This window comes from Arvicanthis niloticus, chromosome 20 (genome assembly GCF_011762505.2).
Source record: "Arvicanthis niloticus isolate mArvNil1 chromosome 20, mArvNil1.pat.X, whole genome shotgun sequence".
Lineage (NCBI taxonomy): Eukaryota > Metazoa > Chordata > Mammalia > Rodentia > Muridae > Arvicanthis > Arvicanthis niloticus.
The window spans coordinates 44342148-44366733 of NC_047677.1; the positions used below are offsets into that span (position 1 = coordinate 44342148).

At 44.1% G+C, this 24586-nt stretch overlaps 1 protein-coding gene and 1 non-coding gene across 2 annotated transcripts in view; one reads left to right on the forward strand and one right to left on the reverse strand.

Annotated features, from left to right (window-relative positions):
- Dnah8 (dynein axonemal heavy chain 8) overlaps nucleotides 1-24586 on the reverse strand; it is a 237184-nt gene that overhangs the window by 72951 nt on the left and 139647 nt on the right. The window contains exons 70-78 of the mRNA XM_034524086.2: nucleotides 21245-21382; nucleotides 19538-19665; nucleotides 18543-18714; nucleotides 16463-16618; nucleotides 13103-13258; nucleotides 9241-9423; nucleotides 5526-5631; nucleotides 3182-3434; nucleotides 2368-2558 (exon numbers count right to left, since the gene is read on the reverse strand). Of these exons, the coding sequence (XP_034379977.1) occupies nucleotides 2368-2558; nucleotides 3182-3434; nucleotides 5526-5631; nucleotides 9241-9423; nucleotides 13103-13258; nucleotides 16463-16618; nucleotides 18543-18714; nucleotides 19538-19665; nucleotides 21245-21382 (1483 nt within the window). The remainder of the gene's footprint in view (nucleotides 1-2367; nucleotides 2559-3181; nucleotides 3435-5525; nucleotides 5632-9240; nucleotides 9424-13102; nucleotides 13259-16462; nucleotides 16619-18542; nucleotides 18715-19537; nucleotides 19666-21244; nucleotides 21383-24586) is intronic.
- On the forward strand, nucleotides 21688-21791 carry LOC117724991 (U6 spliceosomal RNA). Its single transcript, XR_004608862.1, has one exon. It is a non-coding gene; the product is annotated as a U6 spliceosomal RNA (small nuclear RNA).

The window sequence follows — 24586 nt, forward strand, 5'->3', positions numbered from 1 at the left end:
CACCACTAAAACAGAGAGCTCTGACACCCTCAAAATATCATGTGAACCTCCCTTCACTTCCTGCTCCTGAAACTGCATGTGAGGGGAAGTCTTGTTCTTACAGAACTACCGTGCAAATGAAAGAGTTAGTCCTGGGAGAGCAGCGGATGATTCCCTACGCCTCCCACCCCTTTGTCTTGATTGTCTCCACGGGTCCACGCCTTGGTACACATGAATTCCTGAAGAAAGGAGGAATCATTACAGGAGGATTCCTCCCAAAACACCCTGGTTGTTCTACACTACAGTCCCTCAGATCGGGGACCCAGTCTCCTGTTTTCTTGTCTGTCAGGTGAGAGTAACAGAGTAACAACTCTACCAGGAGGTGGAGGTGAGACCAGTGAGAGCTACTGCATCATTAGTGGTCATTGTGGCACTTAATTTGTCTCCTCCTAAGACTCGGGTCTTTGGAGCAGAATAGTGAAACAAAGATACTATCTTTCTAGAATAAACCCGCAGGGAAACAGGGCCATCAGTTATTCCATACTGCGGGTTTGCCCCTGGTATCCATTTCATTTTTTCAGAGTGCTCTGACATCCCTCAGCCGGAGAAGAAAGTCAAAGGTGCCTTACAAATGCTGCAGAAAACAAGAAGTAATTGATAAGTAAGAGCCGTCCCTCCTGGGAAATCAAACACTGCTGTGTCCATAGACACTGGCTCTTCTCCCTTGAGTACTGAGTGCACAAAGATTAAAAAAAAAAAAGTCAGTGATATAAGAGAGTCTATTTGTTAGCTCTATGAAAAAGCATTAAAAAAAAAAAAAAGCCCTGCTATCTTTTAAAAAATAATTCCATCAAAATGTAATCCAGTTTGAAACTAAAACAGACCATATAATAAAGAGGCTTTGTTCGGAAAATATCTTGCTTCTCTGCTGAACCGAGTGAGTGTAGCTCTGTCAATCAACCTGTCGTGCAATTTCAAATTAATCTTCCTAGAGTGCTGCTTCGCTCACGCAGTATCCCTGCCCATAAAACACTCGGTGGCTTCCTGCTGCCAACTGAATTGACTCCAAAGTCCCCTTTCTGCCTGTGCTGGTCCTGTGCAATCTGGCTCCCCAGTTTGATGAAATGGAGTCACAAGAATGCTCTCACCACAGCCCAGGTGAGTCCCCAACTTTATCCTGCTGTAAGGAACCTTCCCCTTCTTAGAAAACCCTGTCCTGTGTGTCTCCCTGTCCTGTGTGTCTCCCTGTCCTGTGTGTCTCCCTGTCCTGTGTGTCCCCCTGTCCTGTGTGTCCCCCTGTCCTGTGTGTCCCCCTGTCCTGTGTGTCTCCCTGTCCTGTGTGTCTCCCTGTCCTGTGTGTCCCCCTGTCCTGTGTGTCTCCCTGTCCTGTGTGTCTCCCTGTCCTGTGTGTCTCCCTGTCCTGTGTGTCCCCCTGTCCTGTGTGTCCCCCTGTCCTGTGTGTCTCCCTGTCCTGTGTGTCCCCCTGTCCTGTGTGTCTCCCTGTGTCTCGGATGCCTCGCTCACAAACCTTCCTTCAAAGAAGATTGTTTCCTTTGGGCAAATAGCTCTGGCTTGACCGAAATGTCATTAGTGGGGAGAGAAGAGAAGGCATGAGGTTTTGTCTGAATGGGAGGGTGTCTCCGATCTGCACGTGTTTCAGTCACATGCTGCGTCCCTGTACCCCTGTAGTTTCAATGAGCCCTATATGACTAGCAGGACCCTGGGCTGTGGTCCACACCCCAATCACCTACCCCCAACGCTTCATTTCCAGCACAAAGTTCCCTTGCTCCACAGAGCCTTGTTGGAACCCAGGCCTCCTCTGTGTGCCAGCCTGCCCTCACTTCCACGATACCACACTCCTTACTCTACTCATTAAGCTGCCCCACTCCAAGAGTGAGCAACGCAGCCTCTGCGGAGGGTGTGGCAGCTCCTATCTGAATTTTGGTGGAGTTGTCTGTTGTTAAAAAATTATTTTGGGGGTGTGTATCAAATTGTGAGCCAGCCTCAGCTGTAACAGTGAGCTCCTGTATAGAAAAGAGAGAGAGGATGAGAGAGACGGGGAGAGGAGAAGGGAGGCGGGGGATACCAGCTCATCACCAGCTTGCCCTCACATTGACAACGGGTCCCCTAAGCCTGAGTAACAGTGAAGAAAAAAAAAAATCAAATACAGCAATAGAACTAAAAACAGACAGTTAGGAGAAGCCCAAATTTTTGGTAAGCAGAACTATGTTAGTAGAAATTGAAAGAGAGAGCAGAGGATTAAAAGAATAATATTGCTTTCATTAGGGTACCATGCTGTCTCCTGCATCCCTGACACCAGTGTTAGAGTACATCAAAGACCCCATCAGCGCCAATGTCCTCCGACCTGCCTCGCTCCAGGCATCTTACCTTTAATCAGAGCCTGAAACTCTTTGTGCTTCACTGTCCCTCTCTGGAGATCAATCTTCAGTGTCATGAGAAGAACGAAGAGGAATTTGTGGTTTTCATACAGGCCTCTCACCGAGTAGGTGAAAACCTCGTATGTCAGGTACTCGATGATGTTTGTAATTCTTTTTTGAGGTAGTGGAGATTTTTCAGATCTGCAATCCAGTTTTAAAATCAGATTTAAAAAAAATTCTTAAAGACTATTAATAACATGACGTGTGTGTGTGTGTGTGTACGTGTGTGCGCGCACACGCATGCGCACATACATGCATGCACACATACGTGCATGCACATGCTGCATGCAGTTGCCCATGGAGGCCAGAAGAGGGCGCTACATAAGCAGTTCATTGGGAGCCACCTGATATGAGTGCTGGGAACCAAACTCCAGTACTGGTAAGAACAGGGTGTGATTTTTTTGTTGTTGTTGTTTTGTTTTTTGTTTTGTTTTGTTTTGTTTTGTTTAACCAAGGAGCCAACCTGTTTAGCTTCCACCTAATTTTTTGAGTCAGAATGTCTCTCTGGACTTGGAGCTCTCCGATTGGCTGCACTGGCTGACCAATAGGGAGCGCCACTGATGCATCTGTTTCTATTTCCAAGCAATGGGTTTACAGGTTTGTGTTGCCACGCCCAGGTCTTTGGTGTGGGTGCCGAGACTCTGAACGCAAGTCTTCGTGCATCCATGGCAGAGACCTTATAGACTGAGCCATGTTCCCGGCTCCACAAAAACCTTTAGGTTACCATTTTAGAAACGACTGAGGGGAAGGTGGGGTGGACTTACCTGGCCATGGACTGGTCAAATAACTTCAAGAACTGGGCCAGTGAGGTTTGGTACATGATGTTGACCATGCTCATCTCCGTGATGAGGAAGTAAAGGATGCTGCCTCGCGTGGCCGCTGGCCGGAACTCCTCCTGAGCAGTGTTGATCTTGATCTCCGTTTCAGCCGCCACGTGGAGCTTTTCGCTCACTTCCGCCGCTGTCTGTTTGGTGATGCGCAGGACGCCGATGAGAGACTCGTCGTCCACCAGGGAACCTGAAAACCAAAGACAGCGAGATAGCAGGCACAAAGAGAAAATGCTGAAGATCGAGGGGTGTCGTTTCAGACACAACACCAACACTGGCTTCTAGCCCGACTCTCCTAGGTACCACAGGCAGGTAGAACTTAATATACCAAAGGATTCCTGGTCTGACAGCCACCCACTGTCTTGATTTTTCCAAACATTCCTACTGAGGGCTCTTCATCCTCAACTCTACCTGAAAACTCACTGAAAAGACAGGTTTTGTTTTGATGTGTGTGTGTGTGGTGGGGGGAGCGTAATTTTCATTCATGTGCAGGTACATGACAACCTCAGGTGTAGTCCCTCAGAGCCTGCCCCCTACCCCTTATTTTTTGAGACAGGGTCTCTCACTTGGCCTGAGACTTGGCAAGAAGCCTAGGCTGGCTGGCCAGTGAGCCTCAGTGATCCGATAGTCTCGACCTCCCAACTCTGAGGTTACACATATGTCCCTCCGAGCCTGGCTTTTAAATATGGATTCTGGTAGACCCAACTCAGATCCATCCTCTTGCTTGGCAAGGCAAGCTTACAGCTGACTGAGCCATCTCCCTTGCCCAGTCGGTTCACATGTTTTAAGATAATGACCACATCTCCAGCAGTACCAACATCACCCGTGAGATAGGCTCTCACCCCCCCCCCCCGCCCACCTCCCCCCCACCTCCCGATATCACCTTAGCAACTCTTCCTAAGGTCTGCAGGCCATGTACCCAGTGTCTCAGGCTATAAGGATGCAAGCACTGGTCCTAGGCAGATCTAGCAGGTGAGTGGGACAATTCTCTCCCTACTTCTTCAGTGAAAGTTCTTGTTAGAGGTAACCAAGTTCACATCTCTAACACAGATCAACCTGAATAGAGTGGAAGCCAGCCCTCCTGATCAACTTGTTAACACTCGGAGCAGAAGTCACTGCATCAAAAGATACACAACATCACCAGCAAAAGCAAAGAAGGCATGCAAGTTCACTGTATGTATGTACGTACATATATATATATATATATATATATATATATATATATATATATATAAAACATGTGTTTGGCCCATGCTATCTCATAGCTACAATCACAGCTCTGTTTCGAAGTTTTGAGACAAGATCTCACTAATATTACTTATGCTGTGACACAGTCTCCATCCCTGTGTCCCAGCCTCCCAAGTAGCCAAGGTTACTGGTGTGTATGTGCCCCTACACCTGGCCTTGTGTGCATTCTAATGACATTATCATTATGGGATAACAAGGCTTTGTTTTCTTCTGATCCAGGGATTTAAAGTAACAACAGAACGGATTCATAAACTACGAACACGTGGTGGGATTTAACTAGGCCGCTGTGATTTGCCAGTAAAAATGCTGACATGTTTGTTGATTTTCTTTTCATGAATATTTTGGGGTTGTTTGTCTGTTTGTTTGGAGCCAAGGTCTTGCTATGTGGCCCTGACTACCCTTGGCGGTCCTCCTGCCTCAGCCTCCCAAATGCTGGGATAACAGGTCTGCACAGAAAATATGTTTTCTTCAGTGTATTACAGGGAGGGTACCTCCCCAAACTGGGGTGTGGTGTGAGTCTGTCTATGCAGAAGAGTTGCTAACCTTGACTTACAGGGGGAAATCTTTTGAGATGAGCCAGGCCCTTGGGTGGCCACGTTTTCCTGACCCAGGTGGCATGCGTTGTGCGTGACCTATCATAAGAGCTTCATTTCAGTGCTAAATGAAAGGGCTGACTGATCGATAAAAATAAAAATAAAAAAGATGGAACGCGCTAGCATCCTTTGGGCAAGCAAATGAGGCCATCAGTAGCTGCGGGGGCACCGCTCAGGAGCCCTTGTTTTTCTCAGGAGAGAACGATTCTATCAACAAGGCGGTACTAGTCTCATCCGGCTGGCTCCGGTTGCTAATTCAGACATCAGATGCTCTGTGATGTTTCCTTAATGTCTACCTGGGAGCTACCCTGCTTGCTTTTGCATTGGTGAGTTGGCTGCTGCCTGGGATCTGTGGTCACGGTGGCACCGGAAGGCGCATAAGTAAACGAGCCTCCTTCCGGTGGAAGCCGAGGCTTGATTGCCTCTTAATGGTGCTGTACCTTTCGTGGCGCTCAGCTTATACAGCAGGTTGTCCTCCAGCTCCTTCATCTTCCGCTTATTGAAAGTCACGTCCTCTAGGAGCTTAACCCTCTCCGACTCCAGCTCCTGTAATCAAGACACAGACAAAAGAATCTGAGAACCCTAAGTCACCGACGCTTTCGGGAAGTCGGGCTCGCTGGCGTTTTACGGGCGACTTCAGAGGTCTAAACGAAATTGCTTTTTGCATGGTGGAAGAGATCATCATTATCGGTCAAAACTGTTTATATTTATGTTTCTCTGGATAATCAATAAAGAGATGCCCACTGGCACTAACGTTTCATAGCTCTGTGGCTGAGAGATGGCCCGGTCAGCAGAGTGCCTGACGTGCAATCATGAGAACCCAAGTTCGAATCCCCAGAGATGCTCTGCTCCCAAACACTTCGGTGAGTCTCCTGAGAACCCAGACGCCACCCTGTGGAGTCGTGGTCCACTCTTCAAGCCCAGGATGTTGAACCATGACAGAACTTTCTTGTAGGGTCTAAAGGAAAATCACCTTAATAATACTCAACCTCTTTTTCCTTGTTCATTTTTTTTTTTTCACATCTGTGAAGGGGTTGGACGTGTAAGCACGTTCGTGGTTTTGCGTGCATTGGTGCTCACACGTGTGTGGATGTGCGTGCAAGGTTGATGTTTGGGACCATCCTGAATGGATCTTCCATTTTAATCCCTGAAGCCAAGTTTCTCATTAAACCCAGCGATCACAGATACAGCTAGATTTGCTACCAGCTCCACCAATCCTGCATCTCTGGGCATCTCAACGCCCCAAGTGCTTTATTAACCCGTGAGCTACATCCCTGACCCCACATCCTAGAAGTTGGACATTGATAGAATCCAAATGAGAGTAATTTTAACACTTTTGTGTGTGTGTGTGTGTGTGTGTGTGTGTGTGTGTGTGATTGTTGTTTTGTTCTTGACACAGGATCTCATAGAGCCCAGTCTAGCCTCAAACTCATGACGAAGCTGAGGATGGCCTTGAACTTCCGATCCTTCTGCTCCCACCTCCCCAGTGCTGGAACTACAGGCTTGTGCTCACACATGCTGTTAATACTTGAGGGGTTTGTGCATGCTGGGCAAGGGCTCTACCAACCGAGCCGAATCCCCGTCCCTCTCTGACACACTTTATTGGAGTTTTTCTCATCTATATGCAGAATCACATCTTGCATTTAGGATTATATTTCAAGGTGAATCAAGGATGCTAACTTGAGACTGTGCCTCGCCAAGAGCGGCTTTGGAAACCCTACTAATTTGAGAAGCCTTCTCGAAGCAAAGAGGCAATCGAAAGCCACAGCCCCGCACTGAGTCAAATGTCCTCCGTGGCTTGAATCAGTCTGCCTGATCCATCCAGAATCATCCAGAGCTTGGTGACTAACAGGCGGGCGCTTGCCATGTGTACTTTTAATTCTTAAGAGCATCAACTTTGAGCCTCTGCAGGATGGGGCTCACCCAGCAACATAATGACTTTCCTTTACATCCCTGGTGTTAGTTACGTCTGGAGAAGATAACCCCCCCTGCATAGTATCCCAGTGAAACACCGAGATGGTAACTGGCAGAAATAGACTGGAACTCCCTCCCCCCCCCCCCCGCCTTGCATAGCATCCCAGTAAAACATGGAGATAGTTACTGGCATATCCAGAGATAGACTGGATAGACTGTCCTCACACCCGGATTAATGCCCCTGCCCTCCTGCGGGCGCGGCTGTAGGGTTTGCCAGGGTGATGAGTGAGGATGCTCTTGCAGGAGACTAAAGAATGGTTTCCATTAAAATGATCATCCCTAGGGATGGAGAGGTGCGGGAGATGCTGAAGTGCTCACCATGCAGGCGAGAGGGCTTATCCTGATTCCCCAGCAGCTGTGTAAAGAGTTGGGCACGGTGGAGCAGGGCTAGAGACTCGGTGACAGGAGGGATCCAGGGGCTTGTTAGCCAGTCAGCCTAGCCTAACGGGTGAGCTCCAGATTCAGTGATGGACTGCTCTTCCAGAGGTCCTGAGTTCAAGTCCCACCACCCACATGGTGGCTCACAACCATCTGTAATGGGATCCAACACCCTCTTCTGTCTGAAGACAGCGACAGTGTGCTCATATGAAATAAATAAATAAAATGTAGAAAATAACCAAGAAAGACATGTGATCTAGGTCTCTGGCCTTCACATGTACATGTATGTCCACATTATGAACATACACACGCTCACACAGGCACGCACATAGGAAAACCCAAACAGAGAAATCACACTCAGTCCCTTTTTAACACAGTAGGGAAAATCATGAGTCCTGGTATAGTGGGCCTTTGTTAAGTCTTACAGCATGATCTGGGAGCTTCCAGGAGACCTGGCAAACTGGAAAATGTATGTATTGTCACAGAGTGAGACCCCGTCTCTCTGGCCTCTGGAGGTTCCGTAGCAGGGCTGTCAGGAGGGGGCCAGCCTGCCTGTGAGGCCCGTCTTGACTGAGCTCTGGCAAGCCTGGCACAAGTGTGCCAGTAGGCATTTTAAAGAGGAATGGAAGTTAAAAAGACAGATGTGGGGGCACCAGACAGAGATTTGGGTAGTACAGCCTCAGAGGAGAGCTACAACCCTGAGAAACCATTCAAAAGAAGCCACCAGCACCTGTTCAACCACAGGGGGCTTTTTTTTCAATGTTCTTACTGTTTTTTTGCTCATGAAGGAGAGTTGGTATCACATCTCTTTGCTGTCTGGAATACCTCTCCTCACTTGGAGGCTATCTATCCCTCTTTTTCTCACCTCTCCTCCCCCACTGTATGCCTCTCTGCTCTCCCTCTCCCTCACCTTGCCTTTCCCTTGAATACTGAAGTGAATTACATCAGGGTAAGTGTAAACTCGGTGGTGCTTTATGCAGATACAGTTAATATATGCAAATATATGTTGTGCATAAAATTGAGTTTTCTGAACATCCTAGAAGTTACTCTGGTCTCATATCTAGCTCTTAGAATATTGCGGGCCTGAGGTATTCTTGGCTTCACCAACGCCCTTCGTTATACCCAACTGGTTTGTGTCCTCCAACGGAAATTCCATTTGAAGTATTGTTCCCTGCATCATTACATTATTACTCTGTAATATCTTGAAATCCCAACAGTTGGTAATGGCTGTGCAGGGGAATTTTCTTTTTTCTCTAGGATTGTTGTTTTTATTAAATTTTTCAGGTGTCTCCAGACAATCCACAGCAGTATGGATTGAAATGTATTGAATCAATACACCCAAAGATATAAGGGCAGAAGCGTGAAGTAGTGTGTGGGTGTGCGTGTGTGTTTGCAAGCGTGTGTGCAAATGTGTGTGGGTGTAGGTGTGTGTTATCTGGGGATGGAAGATAACTGAATCATATAATTGCCTAACAGAAGTTATCACTGAGAAAGAAATAGTTCCTTATGCTAAGAAGAGAAAGTATGATTTTGGCCTATATTTTCCACATATTTTCTATAACAACATCCTAGTCTATTTTATTTTTTACATTTATTTGTTTATTTGTTTGTTTATTGGAGGAGCCTTGCAATAACATAAGAGTTGTCCCTCCTTCCACCCTGGGGGTCCCAGGGACCGGATTCAGGTCTCCAGGCTTGGTAGCAAGCACTGTGACCTGCTGCGGCCATCTCACTGGCCCACCTAAGCCATTGTAATTTAACTCACTACTTGTGACTTAGAGCTTTCACCTTGAGAGCCATTACCTGTTTCTCTGTGAGAATGACCCTCCTGAGTAACTGGTTCTCCAATCCTTTCATGGTGACGGTGAAATCGATGACGGACGTCTTGGCGTTGATCTCAGGGGTGAAGGCAGGGTTTGGCAATTTCGTGGTGATGTAAAGTTTAAACGTGTCCATGATGTCACATTCCTTATCACCCACTTTCACCTACACAAGGTCAGATGAACAGTTGGGAAATGGCTTAACATCACCTAAACAAGACCCGCACTGTGATGGCCCCAATTCACATACGGACACAAATGGGAGAAACTTCTAGAAAAACCACAGGCAAGAGAGAGAGTGCATCTTCTCCAGAGACAAAGCTCCTGATAGGTTATCCAATCCCAACAGGGTCGGCCCCTAAGCACATATATACATAAGCAACACTAAATGCTCTCAGTGGTGTGTGTGTGTGTGTGTGTGTGTGTGTGTGTGTGTGTAACAAGAATAACTGGAGAAGTCATGGGTTTTAGAGCTCAGGGGCAGACACAGGAACTGGAACACAACGAGGGAGCAGAAAGGATGTAAATAGGTATTAAATTCCAAAATGAAATTTTAACCTCAATGTTTACATTGTATAACCTAAAAGAAAAAACACAACCAGCTTAAAAGATGGGGAGGACACTGGGGGCTCAAGACAGGAGTGAGTATCCCAGGGGTCAAGGCTGTGACATCTGGATAAATTGGGAAGGAAGAGTTGAGAAACCGTCATTACAGATCTTAAATAACAAAGCCTGTCCAATTTTGAGTAATTCGGATTTATTGGTGCCTCTGTCTGAAGATGTTCTTAGTGGCCATCCAAAGCAAATCCAATAAAGAACAGATCTAAACCAACAGGGAATAACGAAAAACCTGGACGCATATAAGGCCTGACTTCAAAATTACAGCATTTATAACTCCCATTAATTCTCTTATTCTCCCCACCCCCAGATGAAAACATTAGAACAAGATGAAGAACTGTGTCGTGTTTCTAGAATTATCCTTCTTTTCTGCATTCCGTGGTCACATCGCCAACATGTCTGACAACAGAGTTACCAGAAACATAATATTGACCTTAAAACACTACTAGTGGTAGGATATTGAAAAAAAAAAAAAAACCCACACTTGAGTTTTGACTTTTTAAAAAACAGGTGGAACCCACACAGCACTTTTAAATGACTTGCATCTCTAATGGATTGTGATCTTAAATGGGATGGGAGCCTCCCTATAACTCAGGGCAAGAGCTCAAGGTCCTTTAAATAGCCTCAGTATGGCTCCGTAACTTCCCATGGTACTTAAATGTGGTGTACAAAGCAACCAGGCCTGGGAGGACAGACACTACACGTGATTTCACATTTAGATATGGAATCCTAAAGCATGGAGCTCCTAGAAGCCAAGAATTCAATGCAGGTTATTTGGTGCTGGTGGGGGTAAGGGGAGTGGGTGTGAGGAGAGGAGTTTATTTATTTATTTGATTAGGGTCAACAGTATATACTTTACATGAATACCCACCACATGGTACCCTGTGAGTATATATAGAGTGTACGAGTGTTTTCCCCGCATGTATATATTTGTCACATGTATGTCTGGTCGCCATAGAGATCAGAAGAGGAGATTAGATCCCTGGTACTGGAGTTACCATGTTGTGAGCTGCCATGTGGATCCTGGGAACTAGACCCAGGTCTCCTGGAAGAGAAGCATAGGCTGCGCCATCTTTCCAGCTCCTGTCAACTAAATACTTTTAATGGTGATTCCAAATTGGGGGTGAATTCACAGTTGCCAACGAAATCACCAAGATTATATTCTTAGCTCCCTTTTCTGGCAAGGAAAATTTCAACTTTGTAATCTCACGGGGACACAAAAAGAATTCTTGGGGACGTTGAATTCATTCTCTCCATTTTTCCCCCATTAAATTGAATTCACTCCTCTAGGCTTAAGTAGGCACTCAGTGTTCCATATACATTTATCGAAAGACTAAAACAATGGTAAATAAAAGAATTCACACTGCGGGGTTTCGGGGATGCTTCAGCTGTTAAATTGCTTGTCTCAAAAGCATGATGAGTGAAGTTTGGATGCCCAGATTCCGTGAAAGATTCTGGGTGAGCCTGGCAACCTACCTGTAATTGTAATTACGAAGTCTGAAAGCAAGGACAGGAGATCCCCAAAGCAAGCTGGAGAGGGGGCTAGTCATTCAGTGAATTCTGAGAGATCTGCCTCAGGGCCTCAGGAAAGAGGCTGGGAGACTGATACAGAGTGAGTCCAGACATCAACCTCAGGCCTATACACACACACACACACACACACACACACACACACACACACAAACAAACACATACACACATATAGACAAACACACACACATATACACAAACACATATACACACACACAACCCCAGGTCTACACACACACACACACAAACACACACATCACACATATACAAACAAATACACATAAACACACACAAGTATACACACAAACACATGCATACACAAACACAAAAAAACACACACTTAAACATACACAAACACATACACATATACACACACAAACATACGAATACACATACATACACAAACACACATACACACATATACACATGCACACATATACACAAACACACACACAGGGTTTTTTTTAAAAGTCACATGGTTAAGAAAATGTTCTTTAAAAAAAAAAAGAAAAGAAAAACATCCTAAGTAAATCTGTGTTTAAGGAGAAAACCCTCATTCTTCACCTATTCCCCAATAGGAAGGAAATTAACAAATGGGAAGTGAACCAATCAAAGCTAAAACACTGCCATTTATCAAGAAATAAAACCAATGAACCTTCAAAGTAGAGAATGAGACCAATTAAAAAAGGAGACACTTATATTGAAAACAATTTGTGTTATCATCAACAGTTGAGAGCAGAATTCCATGGCTTCTAGAAAGTCAATTGAGTTTAGATTGAAAGTTAGTAAAGACAGAAATGGACAAATCAATGTCTCCAGGCTTTATTAAAATGCTATTTTCTTTGGTGAGGAGATCCAGGTTTTCTTGAATTTGAATGTGTATTTGGCTTGCAAGGCCACTTTTCTAACATACAGCTAGAATTATATATATACACACACGTATATAATTTCTGTGTAACACATTAATTGTTACCTTAATATTGTTATTAAGGTAAGAAACCTGTTTCCTATCTAATTTCAACCAAGTGAATTGAATGCTCTTTTGAGGATTGTTCTATATATCATTAAAAAAAAAAAAAAAAAAAAAAAAACTGCCTGGCACCCATCAATGTGTTTCATTTGTATGTATCCACTGAAAGGTCAGTTTTCAAGAACTGTTCCAACAACTCTACCACATATGATACATTGTATCCCATAAATATGTGTGACTGTTATTTCCCAATTAAGAATAAATCCACTCAAAGCAAAGCAAAGTTGGAGCTGGAGGAATGGCTCTGTGGTTAGGGACAATGCTGCTCTTGCAGTGGACCCAAGTTCAGTTCCCAGCACCCACATGTTAGCTGCTCACAACCACCTTGAACCTCCAACTGCAGGGGATGGAGGCCCTCTTCTGGCTTTGGAGTGTACCTGCACTCACAGGCACATAACCCCCATACAAACATACACGTAAGTAAGATGAAATGTGTTTTTAAAAGAAAAGCTAACAGCTACTACTTTGGAAGAGGATGGGCACGAAACAAGCTTTTGGTGTGTAGAAGCGGCCACCTAGAAGAAACGGTGAGTGTTGCCTGGGAATGCTGGTTTCCAGTGTACAACACATCACCACCCCAAAGAGATGGCTCCACTACTGTACCAATGCCAAGCAGATGCCACCCTTGTCTTCCGGCACAAACTCATCACCTTGAAAGCAGCCTCACCTTGAAAGCGGTGCCCGACTTGATGAAGTTCTTCTCCAGCACATTATCCAGAGCCGGGTCCAGCTCCTCTCGAATGTCCTCGATGAGAAGGGGGCGACCCAACGAGAGGCTGTCCTCCAGGTGTGTGCGGAAGTACTTGTGGTTCAGAGATGTCACCTGAAGATAAGGAGCTCCTTAGTCTAAAACTGTCCCCAACAGCACCCCAGTTGCTAAGTGGAAAGCAAGACATCTGTTGGATGGCTGACTGGGAATTGAAAGAGCAGTGTGAAAAATAATGAAATAAAATAAAAGCAATAAGCAAAAACTAAGGCAAAGATGCAGTGTCTGTGACACAGAAGAAAAAAAGGGGGCGCTCTCAGATGCAACGCCAGAGCTCCCCGCAGACGGGAGTTGTCATGGAATCATCTTACCAAATCTGTCTAACTAGAATCACTCACAGACAGCCAGGCACCGCCATCTAGCTCTATCTTCTCTGGGCCCCTCTGAATAGGTGATAATAAATATTTATAAGAATGACAGGGGGGTAGTTCAGTGGTTAGAAGATCTTACTGCTCTTCTAGAAGACCCGAGTTCGGTTCCCAGCACACACACACACACTGGGCAGTTTACGATCACTTATAACTCCAGCTCCAGAGAGCTGATGCACTGTTGGCCTCCACAGGTACTACACTCATGTGCACATACCGGCATACAGAAACACACGGATACACATAACGAGGCTAAAATAAGTCTGTAGAAAATAACGTCAGAGCCGGGTGTGGTATTCCACACATTAAATGTCCCAGTGCTTGGGAGGGAGAGGCAGGTGGATCTCTGTGAGTTCAAGGCCAGCCTGGTCTACAGTGTGAGTCCAGAACAGCCAGGGCTCTGTTACACAGAGAAACTCTGCCTCAAAAAGCAATGCATACATATATGCATACATACATACATACATACATACATACATGTATATATGTTATACATAATAAAAATTTAAAAATCAATAAAATAAAAATGTCATAAGTGATATACTGAGAAGCCAAAGGTCCCTCCCAGAACTCAGTAGAAAATCTGTCTATAATTCTGTATTAAATATCACCCTTGTCATAGCTTCTCATAAAAGCTCTTCATGGGGTTAGAGGTGACCCCCCATCTTGTTAGTTTACCGGAGCGTTGTCATGAATGTGCATGTGATGTTGCTGGGTACTCTCCTACCTACATTTATCAAGATGGTCACATGACCTCCCCCAGTAGTGATGGTGCACTTTGATGGATTCATTTAAATTCCATAAATATTGGAATTTCCTACAGAATGTAAGAGCTGTGTAGAAAATATAAACATGGAGAAAACCATAAACCTGACTAGCAGGAAGTTTATGGCTCAGAAATAAAAGAGAGAAATGTGCAAAGAGCAGTAATTCAAGTCAGACTCGGAGTCCAGGACAGAACTACAAGCAAAAGTCAGATGGGCCTCGAAAGGGAGGGACATGGAGAAGTCTTAATGAAGCAAGCACTGGATGAGAAGAGGCTTTGAAGGTAAATACTGATTAAGACTTTGGTGTGAGATCTAAATGGATAGACCAGAAGGGTGGAAACATTCTAATTAGTAAAAATAATATAACTGTGATGGTTTGTATACGCTCGGTCCAGGGAGTGGCACTGTTAGAAGGTGTGGCCTTGTTGGAGTAGATGTGTCACTGTGGGTGTGGGCTTTAAGACCCTCATCCTAGCTGCCTGGAAGCCATATTCTGCTAGGAGCCTTCAGATGAAGATGTAGAACTCTCAGCTCCTCCTGCACCATGCCTGCCTGGATGCTGCCATGTTTCTGCCTTGATGATAATGGACTGAACCTCTGAACCTATAAGCCAGCCCCAATTAAATGTTGTCCTTATAAGAGCTGCCTTGGTCATGGTGTCTGTGGCACACACAGGTATATATGCACATGTGTATACACACACATATGCGTGTAAACAAATATAATAGCAAGTTTTTAGAATGTGTGGGGCATGAGGAACTCTGGGAACAGGATATCAGAAACACCAAATGGTCCATATTGCTAGCTGAAAACATCAGTGGTAACGTAATCCCTGAAGGAGCCAGCAGTGTTCTAATCCTGACTTTGTGTAACCCCAGTTTAAAATTAACACCACAGGAGGCAGTACAGGCAATGCTGAACATGGGTGCGTGTGCGCTGACAAGGGCCAAGGCAGGACTGGCAGGAACCAGCCTCGGGGACACTATTCCTGCTGCTTTTCCATTAGTCCGGCACAAGAGCCACATTCGTGGCTGGCCACAGTTATCCTGTCAGGGAAATGAAGAGAGACACGGAGAGCAAGAGCAGGAATGGAAAGAGTGGGGAGGTGGAGGCAAAAGGGAGGGATTAGAAGTTCAAAGTCATCCTTGCCCACGTGCAAAGTTAAAGGCCAGAGTGGCATCCGAGAGAGCAAGACCCTAAAAATAAATGGACAGATAAGCAAAAAGAATACAAAAGGAATTACATCATCCGAACTGTTGCCCCAAACTGCTGATGCACAAGAGTACAAACCAGCAAGCGCTGGCCGGAAGTGACGTGACAGTTTACATCTGGAACGATCCCAAAGGGCTGCTGGTCAAAGATTCGCTTTCCATCATGGAGCTACAGGAAGATGCAGGGAACACCAAGAGATAGAGGCTAGAGGGATGAATCTATGTCCAGGCTATACCTTTAAAGGCAACAGAAGCACCATGGTCTTTCAATTTCTTCTACGTTCTGGCCATGGCGAATGGTATTTGCCATATACGACCGCCATCGTGTGCTGCCTCAGCCCGAAGCAACTCAACCGACCAATAAAGCTGGTTAACCTCAAGCATGTAGTGGGTTGGTCTGATGCTGCTTGTATTCTAATGCTAAATATTGGTCCCTCAAGAAGGGTTGCCTCTAACCGAGCAGACCATCAGGAGAGGCTATGTGAGACTTCTCCCCATTTTAGCGGGTCGATAAAGGGCTAGAGCCTGTGATTGGGCAGTGGAGGGGAAAGGTGGGACTGGAGGCTTGAGAGTGGAGGGGCAAGTGGAGGGAGAAAGGGGGGACAAAGGAAGAAGAGATGGAGGCCATGATGGACCAGAACCACGTGGCCGGAAGAAACCGCAAGTAGCAAGGGTTCTTACAGCTGGGGAAGAAGTTAGTACATTGTTAGATCTGCCTAATCTAGGCATATGGCTTATAATTATAATATCTGGATTGTTTATCTTTCATATGGGCTTCATAGGGTTGGTGATTCCAGCAACTAAGTATTTGTTACAGGAATAGCAAGCCCAGAGCACAGACAGCTTCATGCGTGGCAGATTCTGCTGAGACTTTGAGAGGGCATTCTGGTTTATATATACCCAAGTCAGACATACCTGCAGGTCGTTTTCTTTCTCCTTCGATTTGATCCACGTTTTCCCCTGAGTCTGGGGATCAATGAGCAGAGGGTATCTGGTGGCCTTTGTCACAATAATGCCATTCTGAATTGACAAGTCATCCCCAGGGAGTCCCTGCAGGCCCCACTCGCCAATCTGAAGAGGGAGACGACATGGGAGGATGCCCGCTCAAAGAACAGGAATGTGATGGTTGGCCATTGAGAGCTTATAACGTTACACGGAAATCATTTAAGCACGTGTTTCCATTTGGGGTATCTAATGGGGGGGGGGAGGGGTAAAAAACCAAACCAACCGGCAAATACGAGCCAAGTGATGGTAACTAAGTTTAGAATCAGAAAGCAGATTTCGATAGTTAGCATCTACATTTTTAATTTGTCCATGTATGTGTGGGTGGATGGTTTTTGTATACATGAGGGAGTGTACTGCTTGCAGAGGCAAGAAGAAAGAGTTCTTTCCCCCCAGACCTGGAGGTACAGGGGCTGATAGCCACCCAATGTGGGTACTAAGAACGGGACATGTGTCCTTATTATTGATCTAATAGATATATCTGGGTTTGTCCTCTTAGACTGATTATATATACCTGTGTGTGTGTGTGTGTGTGTGTGTGTGTGTGTGTGATATGTGTGTATATGTATATACACATATATACAGAAGAGGTTGTGAAAGTAAGCCAGTGTCAGAGAAGAAGATAGCCCTTATCTCCCAGTGCTTCTCCTCTTCCTGCCCTCTGGTTCTGCCTACAAGGCTGATGCAGAAATAATTGCACAGCTGGGGAGACTCTGGCTGGGATACACCGGTAGGAGTTCATCAGTGGTAAGCATGGCGATTTCCTTCTGCAAATTTAAGTGGGATTACATCATGGCCAATGAAATCCCCCAGAGAGCCCATGAAGCAACCAGAATCCACCTTTGCTAAATCACCCCCTAGCACCTCCAAAGACCCAGCTCACTGAGAGCTATCTGGACCCACCTTGGCGTACAGTGCCCCATGTATCTCCTATGTGTAATCCACCCCCTGTAACATTGTTTAAACCAGAGGCTACTTCTTAACCTTTAAATACAAAGCAAGGGAAAACCACAGCCTTGCCTCTCCCAGCCTATTTGCAACACGGGAATTCAGTTTGAATACAAACTGCCTGGGAAGCACTTGTGACCTCAGGAGCTTGGCAAGTTTGATACCAACTGACATTGGTCTCAAAATCCCCGCAAGTCAGGCTTGCCGATGGTCATCGGTACCCGAGCATGTCAGGGTGTCACTGTTCCAGGTGGCTAATCTCCAGCGTCGGTTTGACTGGGTTTGTAGTTACCTGGGAGACAAGCTTCAGGGCTGCCTGTGAAGGCCTCTGAGAGATTCCAGAGGGGAGGAAAGGCCCATTCGGAATTTTTGTGGTGCCATCCATCCAATGATCTGGGGTCCCTCAATGAATAAAAAAAAGAAAGAAAGAAAGGAAGAAAGAAAGAAAGAAAGAAAGAAAGAAAGAAAGAAAGAAAGAAAGAAAGGAGACCTTTACACTGGCATCTTCCTCCTCTCTCTGCTTCCTGACTTCGGATACAGTGTGACCAGCCACTCAATGGCTTCCCCTGCCGTGAAGGACTTTACCCTCTAACTGTGGGCCAAAACAAATCCTTTTTTCCTTAGATTATTTTGTCACAGCAGTAAGAAAAGAAACTAATACACTATAATACCTAATATATATAACATATGTAATCCCCAATATATATTTACATACATAAATATCTCATATATAATATATATAATGCTTAATATATTATATTTACATACATAAGTACCTCATATGTATAATATACAATACCTAATATATATTATATTTATGTACATAATATAATACCTAGGTGGTGCCTACCTTTGCCTCAAACCTTTGAAAGAAAATGTAACAGAATTAACATTTTAAACCAGAAAGCCATTAAAGCTGTCGTAAGTAATGGAAATAAAGTTTTCAACTACAGAAAATTAAAACAGACATTCTTTGGCTTCTTGTTTATGGTAAGAACTAAAAGGAGGCTGAGATTCTGATATCGCCAGGAAGAGTCAAACTTACTGTTGGAGGGTCCACCAGCATTGCAATGAGATTCAGGTTTTCGGTGAAAGGGATTTTCCGCGCTTTCAACTCCAACTCCCACTGGTCTTTCAGCAAATAGTTCCTAAATATCTGATTGAAGGGGCCGAGGTAGGAGAGAAAGCCTGTACATAGCAGAACATCACCTACGAGTCTGTGAAGAAAAAAAAAAAATGCAGATGTCCTCTCCTCAGAGGGAGCCACTGGAGAAGCCACCGTGCAGGCTTGCTTTGCCTAGGGTATAATCTTGCTTTGCCCCTGGATGTGGAAAGACTGCAAAAAGGGGTGGGCGGGGTCACACTCGGGTGGGTCAGAGGAGCCGCAAACAGGCGGGCCATGCCTTCTTCCTCTTACACACTCTGTTCACAACCTGTCTTAGGCAAACACTTTATGTATGTTTGTGTATATGTCTGCATACTCACATGTGCAGGAACCTATGTGTATGTGAGCGCGCATGCGCAAACGCACGGGCGCCCGTGCTCCTGTACATAGGCCAGGGTCAATGCCAGTTGTCATTCCTCAGGTTATCACCCCACTTTATTTTTTTGAGACAGTGTTTCTCTCTGGCTTGGAGCTCACTAGCTGACCAGAGAGGTCCCAGAGATCTACTTGTCTCTTTACCCTCCTAGTTCTGGGATTCCACATATACACTACAACATTTGCCTTTTCACAGGTTTGCAAGGCAGGGCCATCACTGACTGAGTCCTCGCCCCTGCCTAATGCACATGTTCGAAATCACTGAGGGTAAGCCCAGGGAATCAGATGAGTGTCAGGCAGTCCTGGTGAACGATGAACTGGAACATCGCCAGATGTGCACCCTTCCCTCACCACCCTGCTAGAAATGTGTACAGCAGACAGCTTTGTCCCTTCAGGGGATTCAGAGACGTGTAGATGGAGGTAGGATTAATGGTCTCAATGTCACGAAGAGGTGGAAAGGGAGTGGGTGGCTAAGAAGGTCGCCTACAAAGACTACCTACCTATTAATCTGGGCCTTGAACTCCTTACTTTGCTGGGTCCACCGGACTTTCTCTCCACTCAGCCCATCAATGAGCGTGGAGGCTGCCTGCATCTTCTTCCTGCACATGTCGGCATCGTTGAGCAGATCCTGCATTCAGAAATGAGAAACGTCTCAGACAACATTTTAAAGCTCTCTAGCTTTAAAATGCATTGAGTTTGTGGATAAAACTACCCGGAGGAATTTCTCAGCTTGCAAAATAACTGTGGCTGGAAAAGAACACAGTGACAAATTAACACACCAGTTACATTTTGATCATTCATTCAGTATATGGTGATTTTTTTTTTTAACCTTACAAAATTTCAAAGACATGTAAAAAGGGCTGGGATGGCGCTCAGTTGGTAGAGGGCTTGCCTGGCATGCATGAAGCCTTGGGTTTGATCTCCAGCACCACATGAAGCCAGGCAGGTGGTGAAGCCTGTAACCCAGCACCCTACAGGTGGGGATTCAGAAGGATCAGAGATTCAGAGTCAGCTTTGGCTAGACTAAATGGAGAAAATGGGGAGGGGGTGCATAGAACTCTGTCCCCAAGATGAATAATTAATTATATAAAAATTAAATGAGGCTAAAATTCAAGGAAATGTTATGAGACCCCAAGATTTATGTAAATTAAAGTAGTATTTCTATTATTAACTCTTTTCCAAAAAAAAAAAAAGTAAAAATGATGCTATTCTTTTAATTCATTTTTAGTATTCAAAATAACGGGTTGCATTATGGTATTTCACATGTGCATAAAATTGTGCTTTGCTTATATGCATGTCCCTGGTGTCATCCCTCCCATTTTAAGGGTTCTGTTTCTCCCTTAACCCCACATTTTCCTTCTGCTTTTATGTCATTTATAAATAAATGATGATGAAGATAGATAAATAGATGCATATATTTATACATATAAATGGATGGATAAATAAATATACAGATAGATATAAATGTATATCTATATGGATTGATAGACAGATGATTGATAGATACACAGATACATAGATACATAGATAATAGACACATAGATACATACATTCATATATACATGTAAATGGATAATAAATAGATATACAGATAGATATAGATGTATATCTACATGGATGGATAGACAGATGATAGATAGGAACCCAGAATCACAGATAGACAGATACATAGATGATAGATACATAGATACATGGATGATAGATACATCGATACATAGATGATACATAGATGATAGATACATAGATACATAGATGATAGATACATAGATACATACATAGATGATAGATACATAGGTACATAGATGATACATATTTAGATAGATAGATAGATGATAGATAGATAGATAGATAGATAGATAGATAGATAGATAGATGAATAGATAATAATATGAATGGATACAAGGCAGAGATAGTTCTAGATAGATATGACTAGTGGTGGCACTAAGACACACAGGTCCCACATATGAGAAGAAACACATGCTATCTGAGAAACAAAAATACTTGAAGAGAGAAGTATCTGCCCTGATTTAAACATCATCTTGTGTCTACAGGTACTGGGAGATCACATGTCGAGCATCATGTGATATGGCTTATACATAAAAACATGGGAGATTACATGTTTTTATGTATAAGCCATAAAGCTGCATTTCATTTATCTGAGGAGCCACTGCCCGCAGATCACCCGTACGTCTTTTCTCCCGTCTCACCATTTTCTCATTCATCGCAGCGTCAAACTTGGCCTGCACTTTATCCAGCTCAGCCTGCTTCTCATCCAGCAGTGCCTGGGCCTTTGCTAATTCCGCGTTGGCCACAGCCAAGCGCCCTTCCTGCTTGGCCAGGTTTGCCTTAGAAAGAAGGGGAAATGGTTCACATGGAGTCACATGCACCCATGAAACATTCATGATCTTAGTTGATAAATTATCACGTAAATCACAGAATTTTTGCAGCGGGTGCTACTTCTGGGGTCATCTGTCTCAGTGTTTGCAACTGGGGAGGCAGGCTGTCTTGGGGATATTTTATTAATTTTCCCCCTTTTAATTATTAATGGTCACTATAGAAAACACAGAAAATGCAACAATGTAAAGAAAGAATAAAAAAACTTTGATTTTTTTTTTTAGACATAAGCACTGTGTTAAGAAGGTACCAAATGGTGTTTGCTCTGGCAGCTCCTGTACTAAAGTTGGAATGATACAGAGATCACCACGGACCCTGGGCAAGGATGACATGCAAATTTGTTAGGTGTTCCATATTTTTAATATAAGAAATATGGAAATAAAGTCTCGTTTCTCTTTTTTAAAAAAGGTACTAAATGTAATTTTAAATTCTTTTTAATTAATAGACTTTAATCATCACTGCACATATTTCTAAATAAAAAAAATCCTTTTATGTGCTTGGGTGTTTTGCCTGCTTGCATGTCCGAGAAGAGGGTATCTGATCCCTTGGAACTGAGGTTCTGAGCCACCATGTGGGTACTGAGAATTGAACCCAGGTCCTCTGCAAGAGCAGCCAGTGTTCTTAACTGCGGAGCCATCTCTCCGGTCTGTTGGAATGCTTTTCCAACTGGTGGTAATGACTTTGTGTTGTTTTTCCATCTGAATGCATCTTAACTTACTAACATTTCCCTGCATTTATACATATTTTTCATCCCACTGGCTTTTAATTCTTAAAATGATACGATGGTAAAAAGCTACTGGATATGTCAGCAATTTGGTCTGTGGTTTTGGTAAAGATGGTTACAGTAACTTCATTAATTTTTGTTCCTTTTCTAAATCCTACATGGTAACTATCTGCTTCCTGTCAGTTTAACATAATTAATCACTGTCACACTGCCAGAGCTTTCTGGGGTAGAAGTTCTTTAATAAATGTCATGTTTTCTTTCTTGTGTACTTCTTGGCATATTTATTTAGGTGGTTCTCACTCTGTAGACCAAGCTAGCCTCAAAGTCCCAGCGATCCACCTGCCCCTGCCTCCCAGGAGCTGGGATTAAAGGCATGCACCACTGTGCCTGGCCCATGTGACCAGGCACATGGTCCCCCATAGGGGTTCCCCTAGGTCTACCAAGAACCAATGACGTGTGCCACAGTCTCAAGCCACCAGAGTGCTTTTGTGGGTTCCCATTTAATGGACAAATAGATTTTCATTCCTTTTTATGTTTTATTTAATCCAACACTATCTTGTTTCTTTCACAAAGCATTATTATAATTAAATTTTTGTTGTGAATCATATTTTTTATTAATTAAACAAAACAAACAAACAAACAAAAACCAAAAACCTTTGCTTTTACTGGTCCTTTACCTCCAAATCTAAATTTTCTAGTAAAGTTTTCATTTGGTTATCTTTCCATTTGGGGCTGTATTTGCTGTTTTCCCATCATTTCCCTCTATTAAAACTTTTATTTTTCTATTTCATTCAGAATTATCTATGCAGAGCTTAAAGAGGCAGTCGTGTCTTAAAAGACTTCTCTCGAAGACTGGCAGTGGCCTGCTTGCCCGCCTATGGTGCTTTCAGCTTGGTAGGGGTTCAAGGGTTGAGTCTGAGCCTGGGAATATGGTGAAATATTTTATGCACCGTTGCATAAAATCACCTAAGGGTGATTTTTGTCCCCTCAGACATGGAAGATACCCTGACTGTGTATAGACAACATATGTTGTACGTGCATATATGGTGGGAGCTTGGCTACTGCCCAATGCTTTGGTTGCATGTTTGGGAATGTCTACTTCCTCATATTAAAACGAAGTTTTGCTGGTGTTGAGATTTTGGACCGCAGCAACTTCCCTCTTAATGCCCTGCCTGTATTTCCAAGACTTCCTGGTTTTTCTCATTTTGCTGTGCGTGCGTGCGTGCGTGCTTACGTAAGTACATACATACGTGCGTGTATTTAAATATGTGCAGGACTGACCATAGAACCACAGTAATCTACCTGTCTCTGTCCCCCAAGGCCTGAAATTACATCACACTGGGCTTTCTTTTCACAGATGGAACTCAGCTCTTTATTCTGGCAAAGCAAGCTTTTATGGGGTTGAGCTATCTCCCAACCCCCGATTCTCTCCTTTCCTCTCCTTTCATAAGCAACTTTGCTTATGCATTTTAGACTTTAAATCACGTCTTCACTCAGTGCCGGAAATCAGGGACATTTCTAGGTGCTGATCCGAACTTCTGTAAGCTTAGTTTGGAATGCCGTGGGCAAGCTGAGTCCCTAGCCTCTGAGCTTTCAAAGATAGCAAGCTTGCCTTTATGGCAGCTCGATGGTTATTCTGAAAAAACTAATTTCCTGTTGACGTGAACAAGTTACTTTTGGTTGTCTGTACCGCCAAGAAGCGTGCACCAGATATAAAAAAGGAAAAAGATAAATTTTATAAGGCCACAAAAATGAAAAATAGGCAGAGTGGTGTACGACTTTAGCTCCTGTGGGATGGAGCCAGATAGGAAACAGGGCAGGCAGATTCTTGTAGATGAGCATGGTCTACAGAACTAGTTCCAGGCCATCCTGGGCTATACATTACAAAAATAAATGAATAAATACTAAAATTTAAACATGGTTACCCATGTCCCTCTAAATTACAGTATGTCTGCTAATAGCAAATTTTTTGTTGTTGTTGTTTTAAAGAGAAGGTATAGTCTCTATTCTCTCTCACCACATGGGGCATATATTTATTATATATATATATATTTTTTTTTTGAGACAGGGTTTCTCTGTGTAGCCCTGGCTGTCCTGGAACTCACTCTGTAGATCAGGCTGGCTTTGAACTCAGAAATCCGCCTGCCTCTGCCTCCCAAGTGCTGGGATTAAAGGCGTGTGCCACCACCGCCCGGCTATATTTTTTAATTAATTAATTTATTTATTTACTTCATAGCCCAACTGCAGTTCCCCCTCCCTCTTCTCCTCCCAGTTCTCCCTGCCCCAAACTCCCCTCCTCTGCCCTCTCCTCCCTTTCTCTTCAGAAAAGGGGAGGCCTCCCATGGGTATGTATCAACCAACCTTGGCATATCAAATTGCAGGAAGACTAGGTGCATGTCTGCTTTCTTTTTTAGACTAAGCATTCCAGTAG